This window comes from Ctenopharyngodon idella, chromosome 1, assembly GCF_019924925.1.
Source record: "Ctenopharyngodon idella isolate HZGC_01 chromosome 1, HZGC01, whole genome shotgun sequence".
Taxonomy (NCBI): domain Eukaryota; kingdom Metazoa; phylum Chordata; class Actinopteri; order Cypriniformes; family Xenocyprididae; genus Ctenopharyngodon; species Ctenopharyngodon idella.
Genome location: NC_067220.1, coordinates 13,074,387 through 13,087,611, shown reverse-complemented (window position 1 = coordinate 13,087,611; position 13,225 = coordinate 13,074,387). Strand labels below are relative to the sequence as shown.

General features: G+C 35.5%; 1 protein-coding gene across 1 annotated transcript; it reads left to right on the top strand.

The window, feature by feature from the left end:
- Window positions 1-2,515, top strand: zgc:174945 (uncharacterized protein LOC793867 homolog). Its single transcript, XM_051888307.1, has 3 exons — window positions 1-708; window positions 1,361-1,705; window positions 1,801-2,515. Exons 1-3 carry the CDS (start codon window positions 639-641, stop codon window positions 1,902-1,904), a joined length of 519 nt encoding a protein of 172 aa, XP_051744267.1. The 5' UTR covers window positions 1-638; the 3' UTR covers window positions 1,905-2,515.
- Window positions 2,516-13,225: the final 10,710 nt, after the last annotated feature.

The window sequence follows — 13,225 nt, the reverse complement described above, 5'->3', positions numbered from 1 at the left end:
ATGTAAGATGAATTTAGGTTGATTGGGGCACTTTTTGATATTGAGATGACTAATAAAAGTGTCCCAATCTCCCTGAATTCAACTTATAGGGTGAATTCAGGTTGATTGGGACACTTTTTCCCATGTCATCTCAATGGCAAAAAGTGTCCCAATCACCCTGAATTCACCCTATCATATGTATAATGTCATATATAGCATTTTGAGTAATTCTAGTTACAAAAATCTAAAACCTAAAGTTCTGACTTTTTATAACATTGCAGATTTTGAAAGGAAAGAAAAGAAAAGAAATGGTCACTGGTCTGGTTGAGCTGAAAATGATGCATTTAAAGTGGTAACACTTGCTAGCAGTAAATGTTGAGGCATGTTTCCTGTACAAGGTCTAAATCTACATAACTTGCAGTATCAAACCAGTGGCAACCTGAACACAAGTGTTTGTTTCCTCAAATGACCAACTTGTAACTTTCAAACAGTGCTTTGCTCTGTTTTCACTAGCCACGTGATCTGTGATTGCCTGTCTAAAATGATGCACCAGTGCTGCATCTGCAAAGTTCATAGGAAGATGTGGTTAGAGCATGAGACAAACTTCAGGTAGCCATTTTCAAGTTAGCCATTTCCTCTGACTGACTGAGCACAGAAACATGCAGATCTTTCACCCGACTCCTGCGCCCCTTATAATGGCTGTTCTCTGCAGTCTGTTATCAGCAGGGGGTAAGTCTCGCTCACTTCTTAACTAAATAATATATATATCAGACACATCTGTTTTAATTAAGCTTTCCCAGCTGAACAGTGAACAGTCTCAGAACTTTGGCTAACATTCTGGCAAGGTTCTTTCAAAGTTACAAACAAACGTTCTTCCAGTAACATTAATAGAACGTTAGTTCAAAGTTATCTGGTCTTTAATAACATCATCGGACATTAGCACAGAAGTGTTATTTATATCATTCATGGAAGGTTTTTCTGAAACATTTTAATTGTACATAAGTCTAATGTTTTTTTTTTTAACATTACTACTTACTACTTTTTTCAGATGGTTCAGAGATTATTCAAAATTAATATTCCCATAATACTTGCAAAATTATAAAACAGAAAACATTAAGGGAATGTTTTCTCGATTTAGCAAGTATATGACATTCACCAAGAACCAAGGAAAATATTTTTAACATTTTTTTAAAAAACTGGACATTTTGAACATTCTGAGAACATTCAGAAATAAAGTTTTTATAACTTAATTGGTACATTAGCAAAACATTCTTACAACATATTTTTGTTTGCTGGGTTCTTGTCAAATTTTAATTTGAGGTCTTTTCATAATCCATTCAACATTTTTGATGGGCTTGATGAAATACAAAATATTTCCCAGGTACCGTGGTTGTGAAATACTCACGTGAACCGGTGACGGAGACTGAAGGCCATTCGTTGTCTCTCAAGTGTGAGGTGCAGTATGAGATACAGGATTGTGACATTGTGAACAATTGGTGGTACATAAAGCCCACTAAGAGTGAACCTGAGCAGGAGCCCATCACAGATCCAAACCAATATGTAATTGAAGTAAATGAAACACAAAAAGAACAACTGAGGCAAAGGAACATTTTCCTCTCATTCAATTCCTTGAGCCTTAAAGACAGTGGATACTACCAGTGTGATGCCAAATGTCTCAACAGTGGGACTGTAGCGAAAGGCCATCTTGTGTACCTCAAAGTCACAGGTTTGAGCAGAAACAAAATCATTGATTGTTAGTTGTTGTGTGTTACAATGCTCTTAAATTTGACAATTGTTAATGTGACAAACCTGTTTCTACAGCTGATCCATACAAAGGTCTGAAGGTCTCAACATGGAGTGGCCAGTTAAAGGCAGATGCAGCTGTGCTAGCATTCAGCGCCATATTATTTTTATGGTGTTATTAAATGACATTGTGTTTTCAGCTGTCCCCAAAATGTGTCTATAGCTCAAAATGCCCCACAGATAATTTATTATAGCTTGTCAAATTTGCCCCTATTTTGGTGTGAGCAAAACCCCAGTAGGGCTCGCTGCAGCCTGCAGTAGACATCCAACCCCGCCCATATCCAAATGTGACGTCAGAAGCCACGCCCCATGCCCAATACGTCACCGCGTGACTCCCCACTAAACCACTTCACCGACTTCATGCAGCACTGCGCAGACCGACCGGCGGCTTACTTGAAGCAGTGCATGCCGGTTATAAATTTTGTCTGGCTTGAGACAGCGCCGACGGCACATGACTGTGACGTATGGCATCAAAGTACCGCGAGAGCGATTTGAGCGCAGTCGGCTGAGTCAGCCAGCACAGCTTCTCCAGAGCGGCTGCACGAGCTCTGATGACGACACAGCTGTTTCATGATTGGCCGGATTCACTGCATGACAACAATCACATGTGTTTTGTGTTTTTATTCTGAAACCTTCAGTTCCACTAATGCTCACAAATCTGTAAAAGCTCTTTTAATGTAGTCGCATTGTTATATTGTTTCATGTTTATCAAAATAAAACCGATAAAAACGTAGACCCCACTTCTTTGGTATTTAAATAGTATATGCTTATGTTTAACTTTATTCTTGTACAAACAGACACTGTAAGCAACACATAAAGTATGAAAAGAAAACGCATCTGAAACATCTGTGTATTTGACAAATATTGCATTTATTTCACTTCAGCTTTGATAAAGTATGCAAACGCAGCGCGAGCGTCACTACGGGAAGCAGAAGTGTCAGACTTCACGTCTCCATTTTCAGCTTCTCCCCGACTGCACGCGGCTACTCTTGCCGATTGTTTGCATCCAGCTGCAGCTGATGTCGAACACACCTAAAATCTTAAAGGGGGTGTCTAATGCTATTTCATGCATTCTGACTTATTTACAGTGTTAAAGAGCTGGATTCTCATGCTAAACATGGCCAAAGTTTCAAAAAATGAGTTGGACGTATAACGGAGTATTCCTGTACCAAAAATCCTCTTCAGATTGTTTGCAAACTTCTGAATTTTTTTTTTTAAGAATATGGACCTTTATTATGTAATAAAGGGCGGAATTCCTTGTACAGGCACTTCTCCCGGAACAGCGCGCGCACACACATCGACCAGAGAGAGTGAGCAAGAGCACGCCCATCAATGTGCTTCGTTCGACTTTACGGAAGTAGTTGGCAGCGCTGCACAGGACTTGCTCGAGAAAGATTTGTCATTTTGTTTTTAGACCACGAAATCAACAATGTCACCAAAGAAGTTTTTGGTTGTGAGGGAAAGATAACCTTGCTTCCCAAAGAACCCAGTGTTAAGTGGAGCTGAGAGATTTGTGCTCAAGCATTACATTGATGCGCTCTCGATATCTGTTATTAAAATAACCATAGAAACTGATAGTTGCAATCACTTTTTTGTTTGTTAAAATGAATAGAGAAAATCTCGTGTTTTTCCGTGTATGCTCAAGCCCTCAGGATCAGCGCTTATGGTTTTATAAACAAGGCCCAGTTCTACGCTGGATTTACAGATCGTTTGAAATTTAAAGATGGAGAGGTCCCAGCGATAATAATCCCGGTCATGAGTCAGAACCGCAGGTGGTGAGTAAAACTGCTTCAAATGTCTGTTTTGTTGGCAATAGGCACCTAAGTGCATATAATGTGAACAACACGAACGTAGTGAATTCATAAATTCATTATTCATCATTCACTATATGAATGATGAATAGATCACGCTATATTCATTATCGTGATTTAAAAGTTATCCATATAATGTGATAATGTGATGGTGTATTGTGTGTATTTAAATATATTTGTTTAGCTGACCATTGATAGCTTGCAGACGATCGCTACGCAAAAGCTGTGCGTGCTCGTGACTCTTTAGCTCTGCTCACACGACACGCCTCCAGGCGCTCGGCTGTTTTCGGAAAGACTCGGTACAGCAAATGTATCTTTTATAAATATGATAAAACTAAAGACTTTTCGGAGATATGAAGGATGCACTACTACTCTATAGATTAACATGAGATTGGCAGAAACTGTGTGTGATATCCCCCCTTTAAGAATCGTCTGCAGAGCGGCATGGACCTGGCTTCTAACATCACACTTGGATGTGGTTGGATGTCCACCGCAGGCTGCAGCAAAAACATGCCGTTTTTGTGTGTATCCCTTTAAATTCAAATCAGCTACTGCTCCCGGCCTCACCCCCTTTGTTGCGTGTTCTCGGGGGCAGGGTTTATGTAAATTTTAGGGTTAGTGATGTCACTAACCCGGGAAGAAGCTTGTTGTAGTCCCTACCAGCCGTTTGTTGTAGAGAACAGAGAATTCTTTAAAAGAAAATATCTCCCTTTGCATTTAACTTTGAGCGTCGTAACTTTGCAGATGTTGTTTATGCTCTAACAGCAACATTATACATTAACTAAAGTTAAAAAAAGTGAAATCATAATCAACCACCCCTTTTAAGTGTACAGCACCATAAATTTAGTTTTATTAGAATTTTATTTCTATATTTTAATATTCTTATTGCCTAAAAGATAATATATACTGAATGTCAAAGGGATGATGAATTGCACAGCTTGTATATTAAATGATCTTTTTGTGCTACATTCATTTGAACTGCAATGGAACATTTCACTGCAGCAGTCCAGGCATGTGACTGAAACTGAAACTAACCCTGTCTTACTAAAAATAACATGCGCCTCCATGTGCACAGTTGTGATCAGGTCAGTGATCAGTGCAATGCATTTTGTTGCATTTTAGAGTCGACTTGCAATACAATTCCCTTCAGTGTTGTGGAAATTACTTTTAAAAGTAATGCATTAATATTGCGTTGCTCCCAAAAAAATAACTAACTGCATTACTTAGATACTTTTTATGGAAAATAATGCGTTATGTAACTTTTGCAATATTTTTCCTCACCTGGGCTGGGCTTGTTTGTTTTTTAATAGCAAAAAAGTTCTATTTTTGGCAAATGTAAGGGCTCTTTTACACCCAAAGTAAAATGAATAAGCCTCAGTCGGAAGGAAATGCAAATTCACACCTGTAGAGTAAGTAGTGGGTGCAGCTCATGTTCGCACACAGCGCACACAACGCCTCTACACTTACTTGCAATTTCTCTCACCATGGGGACAGGAGGGCTATCAGTCAAAAAATGGGAAAACTTGCGTTACTTATTTGAAAAAAAGTAACTAAATATTTTGATATTTTGTTGTAAATTTAAAGTAATGCCTAAAGTAACTACCAAAAGAGGCTGAATATTAATTTGCATGCCAATACAACATCATAAAAGTATGTACTGCACTGGTGATCGTAAAGTACCTTTGCATATATAAGCGTATGCAAGTAAACCATTACACCAGTATTAGCACAATAAAATTACTTCTAGATACATTACTGCAATTCATTTTTGCTGAACTTTTCGGTTCATATATTTCACAAATCAAATAATAATAATAATAATAATAATAATAAATTAAGTAATAAATAAATAATTTATTAACACATTGAAGTACATTAACCTTAACAGTTTTATAAATCAATAGTTCATCTATATTTTTTTAGACCTGGATAAATTTGCTAAAACATAAACATAAAATTCCTCTGCCATGCAGAAAATTAACTTAAAATGTGTGTAGATTTACAGTAGAAGCAAACCAAGGGATCTGGATTGATCTCAGGAGAGAAATACTACCATCTACTGGATATCAGATATCTTGTAGAAATCACTGAAAATATAAGGAATATAATATTTCTCTCCTGTCTGTGATTTATTCAACTCATGGACACAGTAATTAAAGGTGTTCCTTTTGTGGCCAGTAATAAACCCTCCAAGGCTATGCGAGCACTGCACTTCTGCCCGAGATGCTAAGGATGACAGATTGGAAGAGATTTTACTTTAATATTTTATATAACCAAGTACAATCAGCCTGATAACCTATCAAATGAGCTTATAATAAAAGGATTAATGGTCATTATAAAGGAGTAAATTGACCAGGTTTTACCCTCTATCATTGGAGACATCTGAGTGAGGTTGGATTTAAGTGCCTTTAAGCCCATCCGCAAATAACCTTCAGTGAGCGTGTACGGTCTGTTGACTTTCTCTTTCTTTTCCTGTCAGTTTTACTCTCCCTATTTCTCTTTAGTTTTCCCTTCATGGTGACCAGGAATTATGCTAGGTAATTCTGAAATTTCATTTTCAGTTACACTGAAAAAATTCCCCCTGTTATTTTTCTGCTGGTCACTCTATACCGAAATGACTGGATCTTATTACAACTAGCCTAAGGTTTTAAAGGAGTATTATATATTTTATATTATATAAGAAATATATTTCACATCTGATGACATTATAGTATGTAGTACTTTCTGACCTCAAATTTGTTTTATATCTTGTAAAATCCTTTTTACACAGAGACTACAACTTCCCCCAGGGGCGTAGAATTTACGTGTCCCTACTATTATCCAGTAACACTGATTTGTCCCTAGCAATAATTTCGATAAAAAATTAAAGCATATTCCCAGCAAACACATTTACGTCGTGCCAACGTTCTGTGTTTGTTGGGTTCATATATAACTTGTTGTCCGATTGTGTCATGTGGTTTTTATGTAGGTTATTACTTATTTTATTTAACCAGGAAACATCTCATTTAGATTAAAAATCTCTTACAAAAGCGTTCTGTGAGAAATGCTCAATTCCTGGTACACAAACGGTTAATAGATCAGAGTCCCGCCTCCTGAACCTACATCGCTAAACTGATTGGCTTTGTTTTTTCTTTCTAACTTGTGAGAGGCCGTAGCTATATTTGGTTGTGCGAAGCGGCAAAGCTCCTCCGTCAGAAACCAGGATGCGGTAAGTGAGGGAGAAATCAACAGTTCTGTGCACAAAAATACTGGGCAAATCGCGTCACATATTGGTCATAAGGTCAGTGCAGTTTTTTTCAATAGCTATATCTGACACCCAGCTATGGAGTTTGGTCCTCTGTAGAGGATATTGTATTTTAGCGAATTTCTCTGAGACCTGTTTTCGCCCAAAAATGAAATTTCTGTCATTTTTAGATATTTTTGATGAAATCCGTGGTATCTGATCCACATAGGCAGCAATGACGTTGCACCTTTTGAGGTCCAGAAAGGTACTAAAGACATCGTTAAAACCGTCGACGTGACTACAGTGGTTCAACCTTAATATTATGAAGCGACGAAAATACTTTTTGTGCGCAAAAACAAAACAAAAATAACAGCTTTATTCAACAAATTAATCTGAATGCGGGCTCGGTATTGGACGGCTCCTGCGGACGTAAACACTGAAGCTCTGCAACGAAAATAGCGTAGCAGTATGACAGGGGACAGACGAATTTGATCAAATTTAACACCCTTATGGAAATATAATATTGTTTGTAATTATCATTTAAATCTGAGTAATTTTCAAATTGTTTGTCATAAATCAACATCTCAGGAAAATGTTATGGGGTATGACTTTCTGTTACGAAACAGGACATTGATTTCATACATGTCCACTGTAGAGGACACGAGGACCTTATTACGCATTTTGGGAGACACAACAAGTGAATAGGGAAATAAATTATATATCAATATTCCTATGAAATATTAGATATTATTATGAAAATCTTACCCCGTTATTACAATTCTTTTTTCATTACATATAGCCCCAAACACATAAATATGCAAATTAGATATAGTGTATAGATACATTGTATATAATGGGAAAACACGTTTATGGCCATTTTACACACATATTGCATGAATGGTATATCAAATCATTCTGTTATATCTTTCATAACATAGTTGAGAATCAACTTTATACAAAGTTTTGTATAAAAAAAATCCTGAAACCTAAAAATTTATTGGCGATTTAACATTGATTTATCATTTTTTAAAAATGTTATTTTCCCATTTTTTTCTTATGTTCTAAACAATGTAATGACATGAAAAAAAAAAAAAAAAAAAAAAAAAACTAAATTCACAAAACTTTTTTTTCTGCTAGTCAGGAGGATATGACAATCACGGGATAAGTAGCAAACCTAAACGCTAGTGTGTGTGTGTGAGAAACCCTACATTAAGGGGACAAAACGTCCCCAAAAAGTATAGTCTGAAAAACTTTTTGGGGGGCATTTTTTTGGTCCCCATGAAGAAAACAGCTTATAAATCATATAGAATAACATTATTTGAAAATGTAAAAATGCTGAAAGTTTTCTGTGATGGGTAGAGTAAGTGTAAGGGGATAGAATATACAGTTTGTACAGTATAAAAATCATAATGTCTATTGAAAGTCCCCATAAAACATGAAAACACAACATTGCTGGGTCTGTTGAAGGCTTGGTCTTGTTGAAACCCTTGTCAGGCTGCTTTTAGTCATCCCAGTCTCATCAGTTCTCTTAGGAGACTGAAAACATGGCTCAGAACAATAGTGGCACAACTGAGACTTAACAGTATTGCTGTGTGCCATGCCCACCAGAAAAACTGGACAATATTGACGTGAAACAAATATGCCAACAGTTCATTTCTTTTAATGACATATGCAGACATGTTTGGCTTCTTTAAATAGCAAGGAACAAGACAGTAGACACATTGACATTGACTATTGCATTGCAGTATGAATGAAGTAAAGTTAAAGACAAGCAGGCAATTTAACAGTTACCTGTAACATTACAGAATTCATTAATTAACATATTGTTAAGGTCAGTATGGACTAAAAGCCTTAATACTTTATTCTATTCATTTCCTGAATTCTCAGCTTCTGTGGATGTCCCCACCGATTTCAAAATCAAACTCAAATGACTTCCCCTATATGTTAAACAAGGTTTGTGTTCAAATTACTGGCAGAACATGCAGGGCTAGAGTGATAGTTACACACTGCTCTGCTTGTGTCACCAAAAAGTACAGTACAAAAATAGTACTGGTAGTCAAATTATTTCAGTAACTAATGGAGCATAAACCTTTTTATCAAAGGGAAGTTTAAAGGTACTGCAGTTTGCGGTTTGATTCAAACAAATTTTTAAAAATCACATGGTTGAGCAGAAGTTTGACTAAATCCCAACAACAATGTGAGTAAATATGGTCAGTGAAGTTTTTCTTAGAGGTAGTGTAAATTTACTGCCATTAGGCTGTCATTCTGAGTAATCTATAAACACTTGCTCACCTTCTCATTCATTTGTAATTAGATGTCAATGTGAAAAACCAATTTAATTCCACCAATTCCAGCTCTTCACTTTGCAAGCATCCAAATTGCACCCAGGTTTAATGTATTATTTAATAGAGCTGTCCATGGCAGTTCAAATACATCACTTTGTCAAACGAGCATGGAGGGCTTGTCCATTGTTAATGTGGCTCATAATCAGAGGTGAGAGGCAGTGTAGGTGTCTGTTCTTATAGTGGAATCATTTTAAGATCTTTATCAATTATTCATTCGCAGGAACGATTGTAGCAAGCAGCTGTGGATAGATTGCTGTAAGGTATTATCAGGATGTTTAACATAATGAATCCAAAGTTTCCTGGGAATGTAAACCGTATTTTAAATGTTATTATTATCGATTACGTTTTATACATTTATGTTTGAATATTATTTGTGTTATTTCAGTATAAATCATATACAATATGCAAAATGTGTCAATTTTATTAAATAAAATATCAAACAAAGTGGCATATGCAATCAAAATATCCTGGAGCTTTTCTGAAATGTATGTGTGATAGGCTATCTTTATTTAGCAAAACATGTAATCAAATCTTATTTATTTTAATGCATTGAGCATTTGGGGGTAATGCAAGAAATGTGAGTTACAGTCAATCCAAAATTTGTTCAGACACCTTGAACATTTCATTCATTATTACAGTTTATTTACTATAGTTTAAAAAAAATGGCAATAAAAAAGATCTCAGACTTAAACTGTGTCAGAAAAAATCTTAATTATGTCATATAACACAAAACATGATCAGGTCAAAGTGTCTGAATAATTTTTGGTTCCAACTTTTTATCAATATTACTGGTAGTCCACTGTATGAAGAGTTTTTGGGTATAATATATCACAGTTTATTTTATTTTGCTATCCTCACTTACATAAATGAACTATAGTGTCCTGCACCCACTAGTAAAAATATATCAAAAATATCTAAAATGTCTAAATAATTTTTGGTTTGACTGTACAAAATCAGATTACTAGTAAAATAATGCTTTATTTTACAACAAAATATCTGAGTTACTTTGTTTTTACTTTTTTTTCCCCCATTTATGAACTGACAGCTCTCCTGTTCCCATGTTGAGAGAAATCAGGAGTGAAGTGTAGAGGCTTTATGTGCGGACTTTAAACGTGATGGTTATTGTAGACTAAATGTGAACATGCATTTACTCATATCGCTTGCACAAAACAGATTCAGTATTCCTCAAAATGAACAAAAACTATGAAATGCAAACTCAGAATATTACGCAAACCTGCAATAATTATATATACTAAATAACACAAATATACTTTATGTATTTAATTTCACTTTAATAACCAATGGCTTTGCTGCTGACCTTTGATGATCCAGTTCAACCATACGAATAAGCAAAAATGACTTTAGCAATAAAAAATAAATCAATTGTGATGTTTATCTAAAGTAAGAGTGTTTTTTCTTCAGTAATAGTGTTGAACTTTCTTCTCCATGACATGCAGGAAAAAAAAGTAAATCATGAGCACGCTTTACTAAGTCGTTCCCTCGATTTACTAAATCGTGGGAACGATTTACTATTTCGTTCCCTCGATATTTAGCAAATCAAGGGAATGGATTAGTAAGTTGTGCCCACAATTTAGTAAATTGAGGGAATGACTTAGTAAAGTGTGTGCACGATTTAGCCTACTATTTTTTTTCTGCATGTCACGTGTGGGGCTCCGTACTTCTGCAATCCAGAATGGCAGCACAGCTCAAAGGTTTGTTTGAGCTGTGCCCTCTACTATACAGGTGTGAATTTGCTTTTCCTTCAGCCTGAGGCTTATTCATTTCACTTTTGGCATGAAAGGGCTTTTACATTTGCCAAAAACAGAAGGTTTTTTTAGTTTTTTTCTGTTATTACAAAACAAGCAAGCCCAGCCCAGATGATAAAAAGTAACACAAAGGTAATGTAACATATTACTTTCCATAAAAAGTAACTAACACAATTAGTTACTTTTTTGGGAATAACGCAATATTGTAATGCATTACTTTTAAAAGTAACTTTCCCCATGCAACACTGGCAATGAAATTCTGGCATTTTTAAGTGTGCCTTTAGTGTCTTCTCAGGGCCACTGTAAGTTCATACTTTCTTATGACTGATGCTAATGTATAAAAGAAAAGAATTTTCAAAAAATATGCACTGAACACAGTGAATAATATGTGTTGAGGTCTGTTAGATCTGACATAGTCTGTAATGTCATGTTTCCAACAAAGCAACATTGATGGATAATGAAACCTCAGTAGAATTTCTTCTGACTGGGGAATGGCCTGCAGTAGATGTAAGTAGGAAGAATGGCCTATTCCTTTGTGAAGAGGAAGCAAATTTATAATTTATTATTACTTGAATAGACAAAGAGAACTAGGCAGAAACAACTGCTACATGAGGACATTTATAGATAAGTGTACTTATGCTTTTATTTCAGTAATAAACATGCACCAGTAGCTCACTGAGTCTATTGCAAAATCATTTTTCAACTTAACCACTGTGTAAAAGATATTCCTTTCACCAAATTAAGTAATACTGCATCAAACAACAAGATTCATCTTGAAAAAACAAACAAAACAACAACTAAATATAGAAATAATCTCTGCATTTACTACAGTGCAGTTTTCATACTAGAAATGAGATGTCACAGTAATTAGTCAGAGCTTTTATCTTGCATTTCAGTAACACACATTTCCAATCGTGTGGATTTTTGTTTGTATATTTTGCACGAATGCATTTTCATTAAGACATTACTTAACATGTGTGGGTCAGGTTTTTCCTGGACTGCAGTTATAGAAACCTGAAATCACCAAAGCTAAAAATCAAAACGGCTAAATGTTGGCAAACTATAGAATTTCTAATACTGAACTACCTAGTTTATATTAACTGTAACAAATAGGGAAAAATGTCCAAAAAGAGTAATGTTTATTTTGCCACTACACTACTCTTAAAAGGGTACCACTGTTGGCAAAATGGGTTTTATTAAAACTTTGCTGCCTGTACAGTAGGCAGACAGGCTTTTAGGCAGACAAACGTTTTAAATTTTGAAACTTCACTGAAGTTTCACAAGAACGACTCGAAACAAAAGATTTGTAAAGCTTCGAAGCTTCATGATGCAGTGTTTTGAAATCGCCCATCACTAGATATTTGTTGAATAAAGTCGTTATTTTGTTTTTTGGTGGACAAAAAGTATTCTTGTTGCTTCATAACCACTGTAATCACATGAACTGTTTTAAATATGTCTTTAGTAGCTTTCTGGGCATCTGAAAGTGTTAATTATCTTGCTGGCAATAGAGGCCTCACCGAGCCATCGGATTTTATCAAAAATATCTAAATTTGTGTTCCGAAGATGAACGGTTGTGGAACGACATGAATTTGAGTAATTAATGAATTTTTATTTTTGGGTGAACTAACTCTTTAAAAAATCACGAGTGGGGTAATACTGATGTATTTTATGTCGTAGAATAAAATGTGAATGTGTCTTGAGCCTGTGTTCACCACATTCCTTATTTCAAATATTTAACCATATAAATTCCAATTCTAAAAACACATTGACTTCGGGGCGATGGAACCGGTAGTGCTAAAATGCTAACTTGCTTCTGTGATTTGGCCTACAACGTGATGTCATACCTGCACCACTCTATTGGCATCTGTGGTTCCATGAAGAACTTTTAACATCCATGGATATTCTTTATAGTGGAAAAGGGTTCTTTATATTAATAAAATGTTATTTTAAAACTTTTTTTTTTTCTTTTTTTTTTTTTTAAAGAAATTTTTACTAAAAGGTTCTTTGGGGAACCCAAAATTGTGGCATCACTGCAAAACCTTCTTTTAGAACCTTTGTATTTAGAAAAAGGTAAATGGAGCATTTATTTTCTTACTTCATGTAGTATTTTCAAGACTTTAAAGTGAGATTTGAATTTGAGGGAAAGATGTAGATTTTGTGGAGGGAACAGAGCCCAGATTCAACTGACAAGATTAGGGAAATTTTTCTTTGATGATAGATTGAGCTGAGAGGAGATGTGTATTTAATGATTATTTAATGGTGATGAGTATAAGATCACAGCGGGATTCTGTAATGTTT

What these genes read in the sequence shown, in the direction of transcription:
- zgc:174945 (XM_051888307.1), top strand. Translation starts at nt 639, where the DNA reads ATGCAGATCTTTCACCCGACTCCTGCGCCCCTTATAATGGCTGTTCTC. An exon ending in CAGTCTGTTATCAGCAGGGG is followed by an intron (nt 709 to 1,360) that starts GTAAGTCTCGCT and finishes AATATTTCCCAG; the next exon opens with GTACCGTGGTTGTGAAATAC. An exon ending in TGTGTACCTCAAAGTCACAG is followed by an intron (nt 1,706 to 1,800) that starts GTTTGAGCAGAA and finishes CTGTTTCTACAG; the next exon opens with CTGATCCATACAAAGGTCTG.